At 51.5% G+C, this 20,303-nt stretch overlaps 1 protein-coding gene and 1 long non-coding RNA gene across 2 annotated transcripts; one reads left to right on the forward strand and one right to left on the reverse strand.

Annotated features, from left to right (window-relative positions):
- Window positions 1-8,768: 8,768 nt before the first annotated feature.
- On the reverse strand, window positions 8,769-11,384 carry LOC122486000. Its single transcript, XR_006297994.1, has 3 exons — window positions 10,762-11,384; window positions 10,486-10,583; window positions 8,769-9,018 (listed from the first exon to the last, which is right to left on the reverse strand). It is a non-coding gene; the product is annotated as an uncharacterized LOC122486000 (long non-coding RNA).
- A 174-nt stretch (window positions 11,385-11,558) lies between these two features.
- On the forward strand, window positions 11,559-20,210 carry LOC122485998 (fructosamine 3 kinase related protein). Its single transcript, XM_043585493.1, has 6 exons — window positions 11,559-11,752; window positions 15,893-16,044; window positions 16,656-16,747; window positions 17,679-17,761; window positions 18,814-18,936; window positions 19,137-20,210. The coding sequence occupies exons 1-6, from the start codon at window positions 11,612-11,614 to the stop codon at window positions 19,473-19,475; spliced, it is 930 nt and encodes a 309-aa protein (XP_043441428.1). The 5' UTR covers window positions 11,559-11,611; the 3' UTR covers window positions 19,476-20,210.
- Window positions 20,211-20,303: the final 93 nt, after the last annotated feature.

The following is a 20,303-nucleotide window of genomic DNA, read 5'->3' on the forward strand; positions in this document are numbered from 1 at the left end:
CTGAGAAACCTCTATCTGGGCCAGTTGCAAACAGAAGGGGCCTGTCTTCACCAGCTCAGGCTGCTGTGACAAAATGCCCTAGGTTGGGGGCTTAAACAAGCAGACATTTACTTCTCACCATTCTGCAGGTTAGAAGTCCTGACCAAGGTGCCAGCTGTTTTGGTTCCTGGTGAGACCCTCCTCCTGGCTTGCAGACAGCTGCTTTCCTACTATGTCCTCACACAGTGGGGAGGGAGAGAGAGGCGGGGGGAGAAAGAGAGGGAGGGAGGGAGGGAGAGAGAGTGCAAGCTTTCTGGTTTCTCTCTTCTAAGGGCACTAATGCCATCACAAGGGCCCCACTCTGATGGTCTTATCTAGCTCTAATTACCTCCCAAAGGTCCCCATGTCCATGTATTATTACATTGGGATTTAGGGCTTCAATATATGGATTTTTGGCAGGGACATGTTCAGTCCACAACTGGGCCCATGGTGGTTAGGGGCCCTGGAACCACCCAGAGCAAGAATGAGCTCTGGAGTGTGGAGTTCTGCCCACTGGAGAGTTGTGCCCACCCATCCCTCAGCTAGCCTTTCCCTGGGTTGTTAGATGGTCTTGGGGTCTAGAGCAGGGTATCTGAACCAGCCTCCAGGGGCTGCTCTGTGGTGGGTTGTTCTGTGCATTGCTGGATGCTGATGACCCCTATCCACTAGATGCCAGTGAACTCCTCTCCCAGTTGTAACCACTAAAAATGTCTCCAGAATCGCACATGGCAATCCCTCACCCTGAGATGAGAACAGGTGGGGCTCCTACGGTAGCTCCCATGAGCACCTCCTGGCTGATCATGACTGATCTCAGTTTCCTCCAACTATGACATTAAATGGTAAGTTAAGGTCAGGTGTGACTCCAGGGGAAAGGAGAGGAGAATCTTCCCAAGCTGCACCTGGGGCTAGGTGCAAAGGGTCTATCTAGAGTGGTCCAGGCCTATAGTGAGAGTCCTGGGACACCTGTGGTGGCCCACTTTAACCTCATGGTGACCCTGACAGGTGGGGATTGTCATTCCCACTATACTAAGAAAAGGAGGGCTTGGAGAAACCATGAGGACCAGAGGCTCTGACTGTAGCTTCCACTGCTGGAGTCAGTACAGCAACACAGTCCTGGTTTTGTGTTTATTTTTAAATTGTAGTAATATATACATACATATATGTATATATATTACATATAATTTACAATTTCACCCATGTTTAAATGTACAGTTCAGTGGCACTAAGCACATTCACGTTGTTGTACAATCATCTCCACCACCCATCTGCAGAGCATTTTCGTTGTCCTCAAGCTGAAACACTGTTCCCATTAAACACTAACTCCCTCCCGAGGGGCGCCTGTGTGGCTCAGTCTGTTGAACATCTGACTCTTGATTGATTTTGGCTCGGGTCATGATCCCAGAATGGTGAGATTGAGCCCTGCCCTGACAATGTGGAAACTCCTTGGGATTCTCTCTCGTGCTCTCTCTCTCTCTCTCTCTGCCCCTCTCCCCTGCTCTCTTTCTCTCTCTAAAACAAAACAAAATAAAATAGGGGCACCTCAGTGGCTTAGTTAAGCGTCTGACTTCCACGCAGGTCATGATCTCGCTGTTTGTGGGTTCGAGCCCCATGTCAGACTCTTTACTGACAGAGCCTGGAGAGACTGCTTTGGATTGTGTCTCCCTGTCTCTCTCTGCCCCTCCCTCACTCACACTCTCTCTCTCTCTCTCTAACATAAACATTTAATTTTTTGTAATGCTTATTTATTTTTGACAGAGAGAGAGACAGAGCATGAGCAGGGGAGGGGCAGAGAGAGAGAGAGAGGGAGACACAGAATCTGAAGCAGGCTCCAGGCTCCCGACTCCCAGCTGTCAGCACAGAACCCGACGCGGGGCTTGAACTCACAGACCGTGAGATCATGACCTGAGCTGAAGTTGGATGCTCGGCTGACTGAGCCACCCAGGCGCCCCTCTAACATAAACATTTAAAAATAAAATAAAATAATTAAACACTAACTCCCCATCCACCTCCCCCAGCCCCTGGAAACCACCATTCTACTTTCCGTCTATGAATATGACTGCTCTGGGGACTTCGTATAAATAGAATCATATAATATTCACTCTTGTGACTGAATTATTTCACGAACATGTCTTCACTGTTCACCTATGTTGTAGCAAGTGTCAGAATTCCCTTCCTTTTTAAAGCCTAATAATATTCCATTGTACGGATGGACCACATTTTGCTTATCTATTAATCTGTTGATGAACATTTGGGTTGTTTACATCTTTTAGCTCTGGGAATAGAGCTGCTTTGAACATTTGTATCCAGTGTCTGTGTGGATGTGTGTTTTCGCGTCCCTTGGGCACCTGTGTGGGCCTGGAATTGATGGATCCGGTAGTAACTGTTTAATCATGGAAGCGCAGAGCTCATGGCACACGGTGTGTGTGCGGCACTGTGCAGTGGCTTTTGACCTAGAGCACCATCGAGGGGTCCTTTATTACAGAAGGTGGGAGAGAAGGAATATCTGCCATCTCTGGATGGTATGAAAGGAATCTCTCTACATAATGTGAAATTTTTATCCCATTTGACTATGGAAAAGCATTTATTAAGTATCTTTCTCTGATGCTCAAACAAAAATAGACTGAAGAACTAAAAAGGGACTGACCATATTTTCTCCAGAGGCAGGCACTTGCACACTCCAATTAACTCTCCTTACTTCTCTCCCCTGCTGACAAGAAGTAAATAGCAACTAACAGCTGAGCGCAGTTTCACTCTGGGTGCCTGTTTGCTGATGACTCACCAAGAATTCACAGCCAAGGTGCCAGTTGTTCTTCCGCCACAGAAAGAAAACCTATTTTAGGCAAAACTGTAACCTCACGGATGCCCCAGAAAGCACAGACAGAAAGTACAGCCCCAGAGTCGCTAGACAGAATCCATCTACTGTAGGTTTCCTGTCTGACATTTGCTCCGCTCAGGCCCCGCCCTCTGCCCCGCCCACCCGCTGAGGCGTTCAGGTCCTGCCCCCACTGGCCAGCAGGCCCCGCCCTCTGCCCCCGTCCCAACATGCCCCGCCCACCAACTGCTCCGCCCAGACCCGCCCACCCTGCCCCCGCCCTCTGCTGCCCCGCCTGCTCCGACCCCTCCCACCCACCCAGACCCCGCCCGCTCCCCGCCCACCCACTTTCCCGCCCCTTGCTCCCCTCAGGCCTTGCCCCGCCCACCCACTGCCCAACAGGTCCGCCCAGACGCCCACCTGCCCCGCCCCCCGCTGTCGCGCCTAGGTCCCGCCCGCCCACAGCTTGACCCCCAACAGCCAGGGAGGGACAAGGGGTGGGAAGCCCCCCGGCCAGCCGGAAGCGCTGGGGACCGAAGGCTGGAGCCCTGCGATCCTCCATTCCCAGCTGTGCGCAGCACCCCACCTGGCCCGACCCCTACCTGCCCGGGCGAGAGTGTTCCTGCGACGGGGGTCGGACGGAGGCCCGCAGGAAGGGCTGCGTGACGGGGCAGCCACTTGTCAGAGGCTGGCGGCCGTCGTCCCCGGGAATGCTCAGGCGGGACCCCACACAACCAGCGCGACCTTGATGACCAGCGAGGTAGCCGTGAGAGCCGCCCCGCTCTTGGGACGTTGGCAGGGGCGGACGCAGTTCTCCTCTGTGTCACCGTTAGAGTCGCGCGAATCCGTAGACCCAGCTGGGGAGTGCGGTGAGCTTGCTTTTGCAGACTTTGAGGTCAGAGGGAGTCAGAGATTTGCCCGAGGCAGGATCCTGACTCCAGTGTTTCCCACCTGGGTGACCTTGGGCAAGCAACCGCACTCCCTGGGCCTTGGTTTCCCCATTTCTTAAGGGAGAAGGGTTCCTTGTGCGAAGTCCCGGAGTAGCACACGTCACAAGTGTTGGGGAAGCTGCTGGTACACAGTAAGTGCTCAGTTACGCCATCTGCTGGTATCCCGGTGGAGACCCTAGGAGGCGAGGCCTCCACTGGGCACCCTTCACCCTTCCACACACCCTGTGGTCCAACAGGGATCTGTCCCCTCCTTTCAGTGTCATTAGTGCATCACGGGCTGTCGCAGGGAGAGGTGAGGCGCATGTTGGCTGTGCAACAGGAGTGGGCCTGGGGCTTGCCAACCAGGGTGGGGACAGTTGGGTGGAGGTACCAGTGTGCACACGTATGCAAGCACAAGGCAGGCCATGGACAAAGAATCAGACAGGAAGGAAAAGGAGGCTGCAGCCTTCCTCAGGAGATGGCCTCAGGACACAGGAGAGCAAACCCTGCTGCAGAGAGGAAGAGGTCCGAGGGAAGGCTGACCTGAGAGGGGGCAACAGCAGATTGCTGAAAAGCAGGAGTTCTGCCCAAAGGCCACAGAGTATCTAGAGAGGTATGAAAGCATCCGGTTTGCAAAGCTGGAGCCCCATCTTCCTCTATGGAACCAACGGGGAACATTTTCTCATGGTTGAATAAACACACGTGATTGGTCTTTTATCTAATATATAATTAATATCCCTGCTGCAAATAATCAACACAGATTTATAAAGATTGGCTAAAACAATGCCTGATGAAATTTAGATCTTTTTACTTGGTTCAGGAAAATTAGACCCAGCAAAAATCCTGAGCTGGAGAGAGCATTTGTAAGGGCAGGTACAGAGTCTGCAAAATCTTGTGTGGATGAAACTGGTATTGACGTGGAAACAAAGGCAAAAGAAAAAATGACATTTCCTTACAACTCACAGCCCATTGACAAATCCTTGAGACTGGCAGAGTGACCTCCCTCTAGGAGCTCAGCTGCCTCCATGATGACACTTTGCTAAGGGCAAAAGGCAATCTTAGCCCAGCCCCCCCAGGATCCTGTAAATCTCCTTTAACATGTAAACATCCCTTTGGAAACTTCCTTTATCTCCACCCCCAAGATACATGTTAGCGATCATCCTCCAAGCATATGGTCCCTTGACATACATCGGAAGGGTGTCCCGCTGAGGTTTTATTCGATAGTAATAAATGATCTTTTCCTAACAGCAGCTAGCCCCTCAAGGTCCTGGGAACCTTGCTTCCAAAATACCTTAGAAACTTACACTGTCCCTAACTCCCTCCCAACCTTAAGGTATATAATCAGTCACTCCTCACAACCTCAGTGTAGCTCTTTCTGTCCACGGGTCCTGTCCCTGTGCTTTAATAAAACCACCTTTTTACACCAAAGATGTCTCAAGAATTCTTTCTTGGCTGTTGGCTCCAAACCCCAATTCTTCAAACCACATCAGTATGACAAAAATAATTTCATTAAAATGAAAATTGAAAAACAATTTTTCAAAAAATTGAAAACCACTGAGACGCCATCTCAGTGAGGTCAGGAATTGATGTGGTAAGGTCCATTCCAGCACACCTTACTTAGTGGTGGCGAACTTCTGACGGAAACCTGTGCTTCCGGCATAGAGGGCAAGTGCAGGGACTGTGGAGATGGGGTGTCACCAGCCTGTCCAGGACAATGACAGATGTTGCGATTCACATGCCCACTGGCCTTCAGAATATTTTAATTCTCACTGGTCCCCTGAAGTGTTAATTATTTCATTGACTATCATTTATAGATTTTCGTGTGCTTGTTTTTGTTTTTCAAAATTGTGGAATGCAATACAGGGGCACCTGGGTGGCTCAGTCGGTTGAGCATCCAACTTCAGCTCAGGGCATGATCTCGTGGTTCGTGAGTTCGAGCCCTGCGTCAGGCTCTGTGCTGACAGCTCAGAGCCTGGAACCTGCTTCAGATTCTGTGTTCCCTCTCTCTCTGCACGTCCCCTGCTTGTGCGCTCGCTCTCTCTCTCTCTCTCTCTCTCTCTCTCAAAAATAAAGAAAGCATTAAAAAAATTGTGAAATGCCATATACACATGGAAATGTGCATGAACACACACACACACACACACACACACACACACATCATTTAAAAATAATTCTAAAGTGAACACTCAAGCACTCAAGTTATAAATCACTCTCCAGATCAAGAAATACAACATGTCCAGGGGCATGTAGAAGTGTGTGCCTCTTGATCTTGGGGTTATGAGTTTGAGCCCCACATGGGGTGTAGAGATTACTTAAATACAACTTAAAAAAAAATAGAACAGGTTTAGTCTGCTAGAACCCACCACAAGTCTCCCCAATACAACACCTTCCCTCCTGTGTGGCCATTACCATCGCCTTGGGGGTGGGCTCCCCCAGAAGCAGACAAAGTACAAGTGCAAGTAGCTTACATGAGAGTGACCCAGGAAGCCCCATCGGGTGGGGCAATGACTGAAGTGCACCCCCTTGGCACTGTGTGGGGTCAGAGAAGGCTCAGAGTCCCAGGAGCTGGTGTCTGGGGACCTCAGGCTGGTGTGCTGGGAGTCTGTGAGAGCTGAAGGTACACAGTCAGGGCACCCGCAGCATGCCTTTTGGCCCCCACACTGACCAGGAGTCAGAGACTAGACGGTGTCCACCCTTCTCCCTCACCCATGTGTGGAAGCCCAAATTTGCCATGTGACTGTATTTGGAGATAGGTAATAAAGGTTAAATACAGTCATAGGGCAAGGTTCTTATCCAATAGACACCAGAGCTCACTGTCTGCACATACACAGAAAAGAGGCTGCGGGACGATGGAGTGAGCTCTGGAGCCGCGGAGACTAGTCTCACCAGAAACTGATGCTGAGGACAACTTGATCTGGACTTCCAGCCCCCAGAACCGTAAGAAAATGAGTTTGTTGTTTCCATCCCCCAGCCTATGGCATTTTTAAATGGCATCCTTAGAAAACTATAAAACCACAGGCTTCATCTCAGCTCAGGTCTTGGTCTCAGGGTTGTGGGTTCAAGCCTGGTGTTGGGCTCCACCCTAGGTATGAAACCTACTTTAAAAAAACGGAATTCTTTCTTTGTTTCTGAACTGGGGCATTTTGTTCATTTACACTTAATGCAATTATCCATATATTTGGCTTTAAACCCACCATCTTATTATGTGGGCTTGTATCATCCCACTGGGTCCATGTTTTTTACTCTCTTGCCTTCTTTGGGGTTAATTTTTGCTTCTTTTTCAAAAATTTTTATTAAGCTTTTTTTTTTTTTAATTTTTTTTTTTCAACGTTTATTTATTTTTGGGACAGAGAGAGACAGAGCATGAACCGGGGAGGGGCAGAGAGAGAGGGAGACACAGAATCAGAAACAGGCTCCAGGCTCTGAGCCATCAGCCCAGAGCCCGATGCGGGACTCGAACTCACGGACCGCGAGATCGTGACCTGGCTGAAGTCGGACGCTTAACCGACTGCGCCACCCAGGCGCCCCATAAGCTTTTTTTTTTTTTTAAGTATTTATTTTGAGAGAGAGTGAGCAGGGGAAGGACAGAGAGGGAGAGAAAATTGTAAGCACACTCTGTACTGCCAGGACAGAGCCCCATGTGGGGCTCGAACTCACAAACCGTGAGATCATGACCGGAGCCAAAACCAAGACTCAGAAGCTAGACTGACTGAGCCACCCAGGTGCCCCTACTTTTTCCTTCTATTAATAGGAAAGTTATGGGACGCCTGGTGGTTCAGTCACTTAAGTGTCTGACTTCAGCTCAAGTCATGATCTCCCAGTTTGTGAGCTTGACCCCCACATCGGGCTCTGCGGTGACAGTGTGGAACCTGCTTGGGATTCATTCTCCCTCTCTCTCTTTCTCTCTCTGTCCCTCCTCTGCTTGTGTTCTCTCTCTCTCAAAATAAATAAGTAAACTTTAAAAAAAAAAAAAAAAGGAAAGTTATAAATTGTAAGGGTTAAATTGTAGTGTAGGGCTAACCTGTAGCCTGAAGAAATAACAGCTTTGTTTTAACACTGTAGATTAAGATAACAGCCTTGTCCTATCAATCAAGGGAACAAAAGTTTAAGGAAAATCAACTGGTTTAGTGTTTGATTGGATTGGGGCAAGGGCATGTCTGAACTGTTTCCACCCCCATCTGGGAACTATTTCTTTGTTCTATCCCCAGGTGATGACAAGATGATGTGGTCAGCTATAAAAACTCTGTACCCCGGTTTTTTGAGACCGCACTCTGGTCAAGAGTGTCGTCCCGATTGGTTGGCCTTGCCTCTCATTGTAATAAACTGTCACTGGTGCCCATAGCATTCTGTTTCAGAAGTCGTGTGGATGCAACACAAATTCTCTATTTTTTAGTGCTTACTCTAGAAATTATAATATGAACATATAATTTATCAAAGACTAAAAGTAATCATCACCTTCATGTTTTTTTAAAGGTTTTATTTTTAAGTCACCCATCCACCCAACATAGGGCTTGAACTTGCAACCCTGAGATTGATAGTTGCACTCTCCACTGACCGAGCCAGCCAGGTGCCCCTCCTTTACCTTTACTCTTGAACAAACAACACAAACACCTTACAACAATTTACTCTTTTTTTTTAACTTTTTAAAAATGTTTATTCTTTTTTTTTTTAATTTTTTTTTCAACGTTTATTTATTTTTGGGACAGAGAGAGACAGAGCATGAACGGGCGAGGGGCAGAGAGAGAGGGAGACACAGAATCAGAAACAGGCTCCAGGCTCTGAGCCATCAGCCCAGAGCCCGACGCGGGGCTCGAACTCCTGGACCGCGAGATCGTGACCTGGCTGAAGTCGGACGCTTAACCGACTGCGCCACCCAGGCGCCCCTGTTTATTCATTTTTGATAGAGAGACACAGAGCACGAGCAGGGGAGGGGCAGAGAGAGAGGAAGACACAGAATCAGAAGCAGACTCCAGGCTCTGAGCTGTCAGCACAGACATGCTCAACCGCCTGAGCCACCCAGGTGCCCCGAACCTTTTAAATGAAAATGTAAAATTCAACTGTTTTAAAAATTCTCTCATTTTGTCATACAAGACTCACTGTTATTTTGTACAATTGGATTTTCTCACTTATGTACCACTTTCTTTGCTCTGTGCTCCTTCTTAGATTTTGGCTTTACAACCTGTGATCACTTTTCTTTTGGCTGAAAAGCATCCTTTTGGTTTTCCTTTGGGAGGGTCCTCCTGGTAGAAAATTGCATCACTAGAAATAAAAGCAAATGGTCTTCAGTCTGAATAATGTCTTTTTCTTTGCTTTTATGGGGGGGGGAGGGGCAGTAGGGGAGGGAGAGAGAGAGAGAGAGAGAGAGAGAGAGAGAGAGAGAATCCCAAGCAGGCTCCATGCTCAGCACAGAGCCCAACGACACTGAGATCATGACCTGAGCTGAAATCAAGAGTTGGAAGGTCAGCTGCCTGAGCCACCCAGGAGCCCCAGTCTGAATAATATCTTAAAGTTCTAAGTGTTAAGTCCCACAAACTTGTAAACTTGTGAAATTATGCCCCTCTGTTTTTCATGTGTGTTTCCCATGACTGCATGGCTGGTGTGAGAGTCTGGTCCTCTCCCCTTTCCATGCACCTGTGTCTCTCCCTCCTGAGGACAGTCCCTAGTTCCAAAGGGCTCCCAACTGTGTCTCCTTCCTTCCTACCCTCTTCCATGTGGCCTCTTGTCTACATTTAGCTATGGAGAGTCTGTTCTGCCATCTTCGGGCCATCTTCTGGGTTTTTTACACTGATGTGGGTGTTATTTAGCTGTCTCTGTGGGACAAGGTGAGTCTAACGTCTTCCTACTCTGCCATCTTCCCGAGCAATGTCTTTATTTCATTTTCATTCTTGAAAACTTATTTTCCCTGGGCAGTTATACTCTTTTGGTGACAACTATTCCACTACCTTTTTGGCTTCCAGTATTAGTGTTGGGAAACCAAACATTAATCATTTCATAGCAATCTGGGGGCACCTGGGTGGCTCAGTGGGTTAAATGTCCGACTTCGGCTCAGGTCATAATCTCACAGCTTGTGAGTTCCAGCCACCCACGTCCGGCTCTGTGCTGACAACTCAGAGCTTGGAGCCTGCTTCAGATTCTGTGTCTCCCTCTCTCTCTGCCCCTCCCCCGCTTGCACTCTCTGTCTCTGTCTCAAAAATAAATAAACATTAAAAATAAAAGCAATCTGACATTTCTTGCTTGCTACACTGGAGACTTCCCATGCCTTTGGTGGCCTGCAATTTCCCTGTTACTTGCCTATATGTGAACTTTTAGTTTATCCAGGTTAAGATTTGGGGGGAACTTGGATCTGGGGGTTGGTGTATTTTATCAGTTCTAGAAAATTCTCAGCCATTTTCTGTTCAGTTATAGCCTGTTTCCTTCCCCTTTTCTGGAACTCCAGTTAAATGTCTACCATTTTCCATGTCTCTTATCTTGCCTGTAATTTCCCTGTTTGTCTCCTTGTGACACATTCTTCATGACTTCTGACATCTTCCAGTTTACCAATTCTCTCATCTAAGCTGCTAAATTGGCCCAGGAGCCTTTAACATTTTAATTTAATGTAGTTGATGTAATTAATTAAATAAATTGATAGGGGGGTGCGGGGGGGGGGGGTGCAGGGGAGCTGTGGCACCTGGCACTACTTATCAACTGCAGACCCAGCATGAGGAGAGGCAGGTGGACAGTACTTACCCAGCAACAGGAAGGATTCCTGCTGCTCCGCAACAGCCCAGCCAATGAGAGAGCATCACACTTCCCCCTCTCCTTTATTTATATTTTAATAATAAAGCCTATAACATGGGCATAGAACATAAATACATACAAATTAAATAGATTATGTGCATCAGTTAAGTTGATTAGCATTTAGTTGACCAACAAATAAGAGACTAAACTGGACTAGTTCTCAGTCTGATAGCCTCAAGTAGAAAACAGTATTTAAGATACAAGGGAATACACACAGTAACATACCCAGTCTTGTCGTTCCCGCAGAGGCATCACATGTTGACCAACTATTGTAGACTTTGGAGCCACTTCTACTGCAAATATATCGGGTCCTCTATTGTTTATGCAGTTTTTACTTAATTTATTGTTGCTGCGAATAATGACTTCATCGTCTGACTTGTGTCCAGCACCTGGTGTCACCAGCACCTGGTGTCATCCATGTGTCTCGCTTACAGCTCCCTCTCCTCTCCCCGTTCTCCAGACTTGCCCCTGGTTCTGGCAAGTCTACTTACCCTGCCAAGCAAGTCTCTGCTATTCCCAAATAATCCCATCTTTGCTGGTAAAATAACTGTTTTATTATTTTTTATTACTTTTAAGGTTAACAGAGCCCACCCTTAAAACTAACCTCTCTTTCCGGGTACATATCCTGTCCCCTCTCCTCTGGAGAACCTCAACTAATACAGGAAGCAAAGCTGACTCCGATCGCTCTTCTAGCTGGGGAGACGGAGGCTAACGACAATCAGGTGTTTGAGCAGGAATAGAAGACAATCTCTCCTAAGACGGACACGGCGGGCGGAAGGGGGAGCTCTCTCGCCTACCACCAGTTATCAGCTTCACAACCGCCGGAAGAGACCGGCTGCTCCTCAGCGTTCTAGAGGCCCGGTCCCGCCCCTCAGCGTCTCACCCAATTGCCGGGTGTCCTGGCGGCCCGGTCCCGCCCCTCAGCATCTCACCCCGTTCCCGTGGTGTCTCACCCAATCCCTGGGAGCTCTTGCGGCTCGATCCCGCCCCTCCCACACCTCACCCAATCACTGTGCGTCTCCGCCACTAGCTTTTCCCCCAGCCTGAGGCAGTCGGCCACCGCGCTTCGTTGAACATGGAGGCTCTGCTGAGGCGGGAGCTGGGCTGCGACTTCGTCAAGGCTACGGGTCACTCGGGGGGCGGGTGCATTAGCCAGGGCCAGAGTTACGACACGGACAGAGGACGCGTGTTTGTGAAAGTGAACTCCAAGGCGGAGGTCAGGGCCGCCGTGGGCGGGGCCGGGGTGGGTGGGTGGTGGTCGGCGATTGGGGTCTGGGTGGGGCTGCAGGCCCGGGGCGGGATCTGGGGTCCTGGTCCCGAGTCTAGGGGGTCGGAGGTCCGCGGTTCGAGGTCTGGCGTGGGGGTGGGGGCCGCACAGGAGGGCCACAGGGTGGTGGTCCTTGGTGAAGCCCTTGCCCGTCATGGCTGCGTCTGGGCGATCCTGGGGTCGTGCACCCGGAATCCGTCCTGTCAGCCCTGGGCAGGTTAGCGGACCCTGTAGGCAGCCCTCTGGGGACCCCTGCGCCCAGGTTTGCTCCCTGCTGTGGTGTGGGTGGTGGGTGCTGGGGATGGTTTTCCAGTGATGCCTGCGGCCGCTCCTTTGAGAAAGTCCCCTGTTTGGGGAGTTTTGAACAAGGGCTGGTAGTAGAAGCCTCTCTCGTCCTGGGACCTTTCTGAATTACCGAAGATAACGTAGCCACCGCCTCGGTCATTGGGGCGCGCGGGGTAACGGAGAGCACAGAGCGGACCGCTTGAGAACAGACGGCTCTTCTCCCCTCTGGGCGCTGGAAGGTGTCTGGTGACAGCCCACTTCGTGATGGGGAAGGGGACTTCTCCCTGTGTCCGCACCTGTCACATGGGCAAGGGAGCCCTCTGGGGCCTCTTTCCTAAGAGCCCCGGTCCCAGTATGAGGGCTCCAGCCACATGGAGCCTGATCGCCTTCTAACACCGTCACATTGCGGGTGTCAACATAGGCCACCCGCTCCGAAAACTTCTGTTCCTGCAGGAACTTGGAGAGGGCCCTGTGGAAAGTAGGTGAACCTCACTGCTGCTGACCTTGTGCTTCCCCCTGGGTGTTGGTGTCACCTCGCTGCCCAGTCTGGGTGGGTCACCCCAGGACTCTCCTCTGGAAGGCCCAGGCTGGCTCCCGTAGGCAATGGGCGGGATCAGGCAATGCCTTGTTGCAAACAGGGCTGCAGGGACTGACCCCAGGACCAGGGCCGCGTATTGCGCACCTGGCTTGCTTTCGTTCACTCCTGCGGGTGTTTTCATTTTCTTCCCGGGTGCGCGCCGCACCCTCCGTGGTTGGGGATGATCTCTCTCTGACGCGCTGCTCTCCTAGACCAGCCTTCGGCCCTTTGTGGTGGGGAGATCAGCTGCGCCCAGTGCTGCGTCCTTTCAGGGATTTGTCAGCATTTGTGCTTGGAGTGCCTTCACGCGGTCCTAGTGTGGGTGCTGTCCCTCCCCACGTCCTGCTGCGGGGGCTTCTTCGGTGTGTGTTCTTCCCGTTTATAAGGCATGTTTGTGTTTGGACCTTGCTGGCATTTGTTACAATTCAAGACTGTGTTTGTTAGAGGGGAAGCAAATACTTTCTGATGATGACAGTAGGTCCACTTAGTGACACTTGTCAAGCCTTGTTCTTCTGGTGCTATCTCTTCAGGTTCTTACTTCTTTTGTCATCAAAGTCCATCTCCTTTCTTTTTTTATTGTTATATTAAGATTTTATATTTAAGTAATCTCTACGCCCAACGTGGGGCTCGAACTCACAACCCCAAGATTGAGTCGCACGCTCCACTGACCAAGCCAGCTGTGAGCACCCCAAGTCCGTTTTCTTTTTGCCAATCTTCCTCACATAAGTTCCTTCTTGTCCTTTGGTAGATAGTTCCAAATTTCTAGCTTGCTTTGAAAATACTATGTGAGTTATGCAGATGTGCTGGCCGTAGCATAGACATCTGCCGGTCGGTCGTATGGGAAACGGGACTTTGTACTGCTTTACCTTGTAGGAGGTGAAAATACCTTCCAACCCTTCCGGGAGGAGACTGCACCATCGCTCTTCTCTTGTCCTTCTCACCCCGCTTGAATTGACGGCTCTAAATAAGATTATTCGTCTCTGTCTTGCCTAATTGCGTGCTGGGTTCCTCCCCTCCTCCTCCCTTAAGCTCCAGATCTTTTGTGTAGGCCTACCCACACCTGCTGCCTACTTCTCCCTCCTCTCGCGGAGCAGCAGACACTGCTGTGAGGGAGGCTTCGCCTCTGGCTATGTTCACAGGTCCCCCTGCACCTCTCCCCAGGTGGTTATTGTTTTTATTCTACGCCTTACTCTCCTTTCCCCGACCAGTGCTCTAGTACAAAGTGCAGCCGGGGCCCAGTCGTTTTCCCTTTATTTCCTAAAGAGAACGTTTGGAAAATTCTCAAGGCACAGCTCTTATCTTCCTCCTCGGTGGAAGGCAGTTTGATGATAGCACCGTTTATAAAGTGTTTGGAATGGGCCTAGTAAGTGTTGGCTGCTGACTCAGTTACTTACGGCAGTGAGCCTGTGAGATTGGTACTGTTTTTGACCCCGTTTTTACACGTGCGGAAACAGGCACAGAGACTTTAAGTAACTTGCCTGAGGTCACAGAGTCAGTCCCGACAATAAGTAGCCCCATGCTGGAAGCCCAGCTGTCTGTCCCCAGTATGCTGGGTGAGCCCATTCCGGAATGTTCGCGCTGTGGAGCTCTGTGCAGCAGTGAGAATAACCTCTGTTGATGCAGCAGCATAACAAAGGCAGTGGGACATAGAAGCCAGACTGTCTGCCTCTGCATGTAGAAGGACAAAGCAGACGAGGCAAATCTGTGTGGAGCAGGCAGCTGGGGGCTGTGGAGCGTCCGGGCAGCGGTCACATCATGTCTGGACTTACTGAGAATCGGAATCAGATGCTCCCGCTTGTGCCCTTTCCTGCTCATGCTTGTGTACATTTTGACTTAAAATAAAAGCAACTTTAAAGGGAGTGGTGGGGCGCCTAGGTGGCTCGGTCAGTCACACGTCCGACTCGACTTTGGCTCGGGCCATGATCTCACGGTTTGTGAGTTCGAGCCCCGCATCCGCCTCTGTGCTGACAGTGTGGAACCTGCTTGGGATTCTCTCTCTCCCTCTCTTTCTGCCCCTCCCCTACTTGTGCTCGCATGCTCTAGCAAAATAAATAAGTAAAAAAACGCTTTTGAAGGGAATAGTTACCTAGTGTGGGAAGTTAGGGCAGATTTTTCTGAGAAGTCAGAACATGTTAAGATCTGAAGTGTGGTGATGAAGGGTCTGACCTGGCAAAAGGTGGGAGTGGTGTTCCAAGCAGACGTGCCCCTGCACATTGAAGCTTCGATCTTTGGGCAACTAAAAGAAGGCTGTAACCCAGGGCACAGGGATGTGTGTGCATGTGCGGTGTGTGCACAGCGGTACATGGAGGTATGGGGTGGGCCTGGGGAAGGGGCCCCAGATGAGCATAGGAAAGTGGCCGGGGCCAGATCCCGGCTGCTGTGGCGCAAGTTGCTAGCTCAGGGTGTGTGTTCCAGGGTGGGATCTGCCTTCGGTAAGGGCCCCTGCCGTGGTCAGCAAGAAGACGAAGTAAGGATGGTTGCTGCAGTCTGGGGGAGAGGATGGACGTGGCGCTCTAGTTGGGATGTCTTCCTGGGCGAGGTGGGAGGTGCCCTCAGACCCAGTGAGAGGTGGCCCCTGGTTCCTGGCCTGTGCAGGTGGAGGGTCTGGTGGGACAGGACTGCGGGTGAGGTGCTGTCTGACGATGGCCCACGTACACAGTCTGGCTCCACGCTAGGCGCTCAGTGGAATGTGAGAGGCCTTTTTCTTCCCTCCCAGGAGAGACTCGCGAGAGTGCAGATTAGGGTCCAGAATGAGGAAGTATCGTCGCTCTTACCCCCGTGCAGCTTCAGAGCGTGTAATCCACTCTGCCGAAAAGCTAGAAAAGCTGCCTGTGTCTGCTGAGTCTGCAGTCAGGACAGCCTTGGACTGAAATTGTAATGCTCGTGGGGTGCCGGCGCCAGTGGGGCTCGGTCGGTTAAGTGTCTGCCTTCCGCTCAGGTCATGATCTCACTGTTTGTGAGTTCAAGCCCCGCATGGGGCTCTGTACTGACAGCTTGGAGCCTGGAGCCTGTGTGGGATTCAGTGTCCCTCTCTCTCTGCCCCTCCCCTGCTCATACGTGCATGTGCACCAACATGCTCTCTCGCTCGCCCGCTCTCAAAAATAAGTAAATGTTAAAAAAATGTTAAAAAGAAATTGTGATGCTCAAGAAAACATGTCCAAGTAGAACCTTTCCGGAAGTAATCTTGCTCTCCCTTCTCTTCTCCATCTCCGTTATTTTTCGGAAAGGCCAAGAGAATGTTTGAAGGTGAGATGGCAAGTCTAATGGCCATCCTGAGAACGGGCACAGTGAAAGCGCCCAAGCCCATCAAGGTCCTCGACGCCCCGGGAGGCGGCAGCATGCTGGTGATGGAGCATTTGGACATGCGCTATCTGAGCAGGTCTGTCTTGGCACCTTCTCCTTTGGTTGTCTTTGTTTTCTTTCCGAGGGGTTCCTTACCTGAAAGCTTGCATCTGGGGGTGTAATTTTTTTTTTTTTAATTTTTTTTTTCAATGTTTATTTATTTTTGGGACAGAGAGAGACAGAGCATGAACGGGGGAGGGGCAGAGAGAGAGGGAGACACAGAATCGGAAACAGGCTCCAGGCTCTGAGCCATCAGCCCAGAGCCTGACGCGGGGCTCGAACTCACGGACCGCGAGATCGTGACCTGGCTGAAGTCGGACGCTTAACCGACTGCGCCACCCAGGCGCCCCTGGGGGTGTGATTTTGAGGAACCCATGACCTCACACATCATGGGTTCTGCAGAGAGTGACACATACTCCGCACGCCAAAGGCAAACGGGAAAGGGATCTCCCCAGGTGAGACGCTGACAACCCAGCAGCCACGGAAAGGCTGGGAGAGACCATCAAACAGCCAGGGTCCTTCTTGTCCCCTTTGCTCCACCAAAGCAGACGTCCTGTCCCCTGACCTGCTTATGTGGCCTGAGACTACGGGTGGCTGTGTCCCCGTGTTTGTGTGCCACACACTTAGCTGATGCTGTTTGTTTCACAGTCATGCTGCAAAGCTTGGAGCCCAGCTCGCAGACCTGCATCTAGAGAACAAGAGGCTTGGGGAGACGCTCCAGAAGGAGGCCGGCACCGTGGGTATGGGGCTGTGGGAGTGCAAGGGCCCCTCGAGGACATTTGGCCAGCGTGGGTGCGTGGGTGGGGTCCTGCCACGGCTGAAGGAGGGTCAGGTCTGTGTTGATGGCAAAGGAAAGGAGCGTCAACCCCAGGGCCACGTGTCTGGGGTGCCTGTCCTGTGTCACAGTGCATTTGGAAGGGAAGCATGTCCTGGACTTGAAACCCCGTCATGTTCGGTTCCTTTCACCCTCATTGCCCAGAAGAAAGCCCGTCAAGGTTGCCCTGGCTTTCTGTGTGGTGCCTCTTCTAAGAATAGCCACACGCGAGGCACAGCATGGCAGCCCTCACATCGACATTTCTACAGCTTAGTGTTAGCACTGAGAGTATCTTCCAGTATTTTTATCCTTTGGCACGTGATAATCCATGTGCAGCCCACGGGGTCACTGTGCTAACAGAGTGGCCGACACACCAGGGACAGGTGGCCGAGAATCTGCTGTGTTAGACAGACCCTGTCAGATTCCGCCCACCCCTTCCAAGCCACATGTAGTTCAGGCCTTTGGGGTTTGCTCTGAGTTTGGGGGAGACGCAGAGGATGCAAAGGAGGCCAGTTCAGATCCCCGCAGTTTATTCTTCTCACGTGCCAGAGCTGGGCTGGCCCCTGAGAGCCCTCCTCTCCTGCTGGGTCCAGGCAGGTGGTTTTCCTCCTTTTCAGGCAGTGTTGTGCCTGCGCTTAGCGCTCAGCGCCCTCTGGTGCCTCTCCCGGCCGTGGTTGAGTGTATTGGAGCAGGCTCTGTTCCCGGGTCCTGGGGGTCTGTGCAGACCCAGGCCCTGCTCTGTCTCTAGACGGGGCGTGGGGGAAGGGCACACCCAGGACAGGCCTCAAGCCCTGAGCCCCGCGAGCAGCCCGAGGGAGCGTGGGAACTAGTCGTCCTTCTTGTTTTCCTTTTGCAAGGGAAAGGAGGCGGGCGGGCAGAACGGCCCTTCGTGGACCAGTTCGGGTTTGACGTGGTGACATGCTGTGGGTACCTTCCCCAGGTGAGCGACACCGGCCCTTTGCTCCGTGTTCCAGGCAGGTCAGCCGCTCAGGAAAAGAACACCCTCCCCCTTCCTTATGAAGTTTGGTTTAAAGTCTTTGCTCCCTTTTTTCTTTGCTAATTTTTAAGAGGCTGGCATGAGGTTTACACACCTCATGTGCTAGATAAGCTGAGAGAAACAGGACCAGCAAGTCAGGATGCTGGGTGTCAAGGTGGGTAAAACTTAGGAATTAAGGAAAATTTCCTTGATACTAAACCCTCAACGATAGCACGACGCACAGGGATTGTACCTTCCGGTTTTATGATTTTGTGGTTGACTCCCCGGGAATTTCAGTCCAGGGGCTCCACTTGATGCCCAGCACATGCTGGGTGTGGAGGACAGTGGCTGTGCTCTTGGAGGAAGCTGCGGCTTCTCTGAAGAGGAATACTGAGTGACCTGGAAGACTTTCAGGGGCTCCCTGATGTGCGCGGGGGCACAGGAGACACTGTTCAGGTTTTGAAATGTCGTGAGAGGTTGTCCAGGAACCTGCTTGGGGTGGTGAGTGGCTGACAGCTGGGGTTCCCCGGTCCCACCTGCCCCATGGGGCTCCTGGGGTGTTTCAGCTGGCTCCACCCCCTCCTCGCCTGCCTGTAGCTTGCCCTGTGTGCGTACGGACACGTACACGTGTGAGTGCTTTCCTGTGCTCTGCGCTCTCGTGTGCGTCCGTTGCTTCCCTTCTGATGGTCAGCGTTGGGAGGGGCGGAAGAGGGGTCCTTGGGGCCAAGTGGATGGTCAGCAATGAGCTATGGTTGGGGAAGACTAGCCGGCTCTGGCCGCTGTGCTCCCACGTGAGTCCAGATGGAAAGAAAGCATCCTAGAGCTCCTTGGAGTGGCCTCTGTTGCTCTGCACTGGGAGAGTCCCCGCTTCTGGGACAGGGTCTGGGGTCCCAATCCCATCTGCGAGGCACCATCTGCCGGTCGGCCGGCACGCCTTTCCACAGCCGGCCCTCGCAGTGGTGCCTCTCCACTTTGGGCTTCCTCGTCCTGCTCTGGCATCTTCTTTGTCCACGCAGGTGAATGTCTGGCAGGAGGACTGGGTCACCTTCTACGCCCGGCAGCGCATTCAGCCCCAGATGGACATGGTGGAGAAGGGGTCTGGGGACAGGGAGGCCCTGGAGCTCTGGTCTGCCTTGCAGGTGAGGGGCGCCTTGCCCTGCAAACCTGACAGGGGTGGCCCTGAGGCAGGTGGGGTGAGGCTGGCCGGTGCCTGAGCTCTGTGTGTGTCCGTGTGCGTCTGCGCCGCGCTCTGCTTGGGCGGTTGAACCACACTCAGAAACGCATCTGCGTCCCTCCGACACGTGTTGGTCTCTTTGCTGAGGACGAATTTCCTCCGCAGCTAAAGATCCCTGACCTGTTTCGTGACCTGGACATCGTCCCAGCCCTGCTGCATGGAGATCTCTGGGGAGGAAACGTGGCGGAGGACTCCTCTGGGCCCATCATTTTTGATCCGGCTTCTTTCTATGGCCACTCAGAATACGAGCTGGCGATAGCTGGCATGTTTGGGGGCTTCAGCCGCTCCTTCTACTCTGCCTACCACAGTGCAATCCCCAAGGCCCCAGGGTTTGAGGCGCGCCTGCAGTTGTATCAACTCTTCCACTATTTGAACCACTGGAACCACTTCGGATCAGGGTATAGAGGGTCCTCCCTGAGTATCATGAGGAATCTCATCAAATGAGATTGATTCAGGTCCTAGCCACACACCTGTGGCTGGCGCCTCCTGTCCCCACAGCCCTCTTCCTCAGGCCTTCCTCCCCGAATCTTCAGACTAACTTCCCAAGTCTTGCAGAGTACGAGGGAGAAAGGTTTTGTCCTCTGGAGGTTGTACATTCCGTTAGACTTCATTGCTGGATGAAACCTCACCGGAAATTCGCTGTGACCAGAGGGACCCGTGGAGCATGGGCCGAGTTGAAAACACTGCTGTCCTGAAGGCCGAGAAAGGAAGCGGCCAGGCGTGCCAGGCGCTGCTGAGGACGCTTCCCCGGCTTCTTCTGTCTCAGCTCCAGGAATGACTCTGATGTTCTGGAAGATGCTTCTCGATGAGTTAGACTTGGGTGTAGACATGAAACCCTACTGAGGACGTCTTCTAACAACCAGTTTCAAAGCTAGCACATTCACTTTCTTTCTGTGCCATCTCTGCGCCCTGCCGCAGGCTGACAGGTCTGGAAGCTGATTCTGGGAGTGACCAAGCTGCTGGTCTTAGGTAATTTAGGAACCTTTGAATCGCCTGTGATAGCACCCCATCCTGTCTGCGTTTTAAAGTGTGTAGGGTTGTTTGTTTGCATAAGAAAGTGCTAAACCAGTGGTTCTTCCTTCCTCAGTCTTTCAGTGATGGGAAATATTCATGAATGACATTGATGCCAATAAATCCTTTTGCATAAAAATTTGAATAAACTTTCAGTGGTTTCCTTTATTTGCATCGTAAGTCGGTGTTTGTCTTAGCTGTTTACCAAGAAACCTTTGTAATGTATTGTGATTATAGATAGGCACAACTGTTTTTGTTTTT

The sequence above is a fragment of the Prionailurus bengalensis genome, chromosome E1 (genome assembly GCF_016509475.1).
Source record: "Prionailurus bengalensis isolate Pbe53 chromosome E1, Fcat_Pben_1.1_paternal_pri, whole genome shotgun sequence".
NCBI lineage: Eukaryota > Metazoa > Chordata > Mammalia > Carnivora > Felidae > Prionailurus > Prionailurus bengalensis.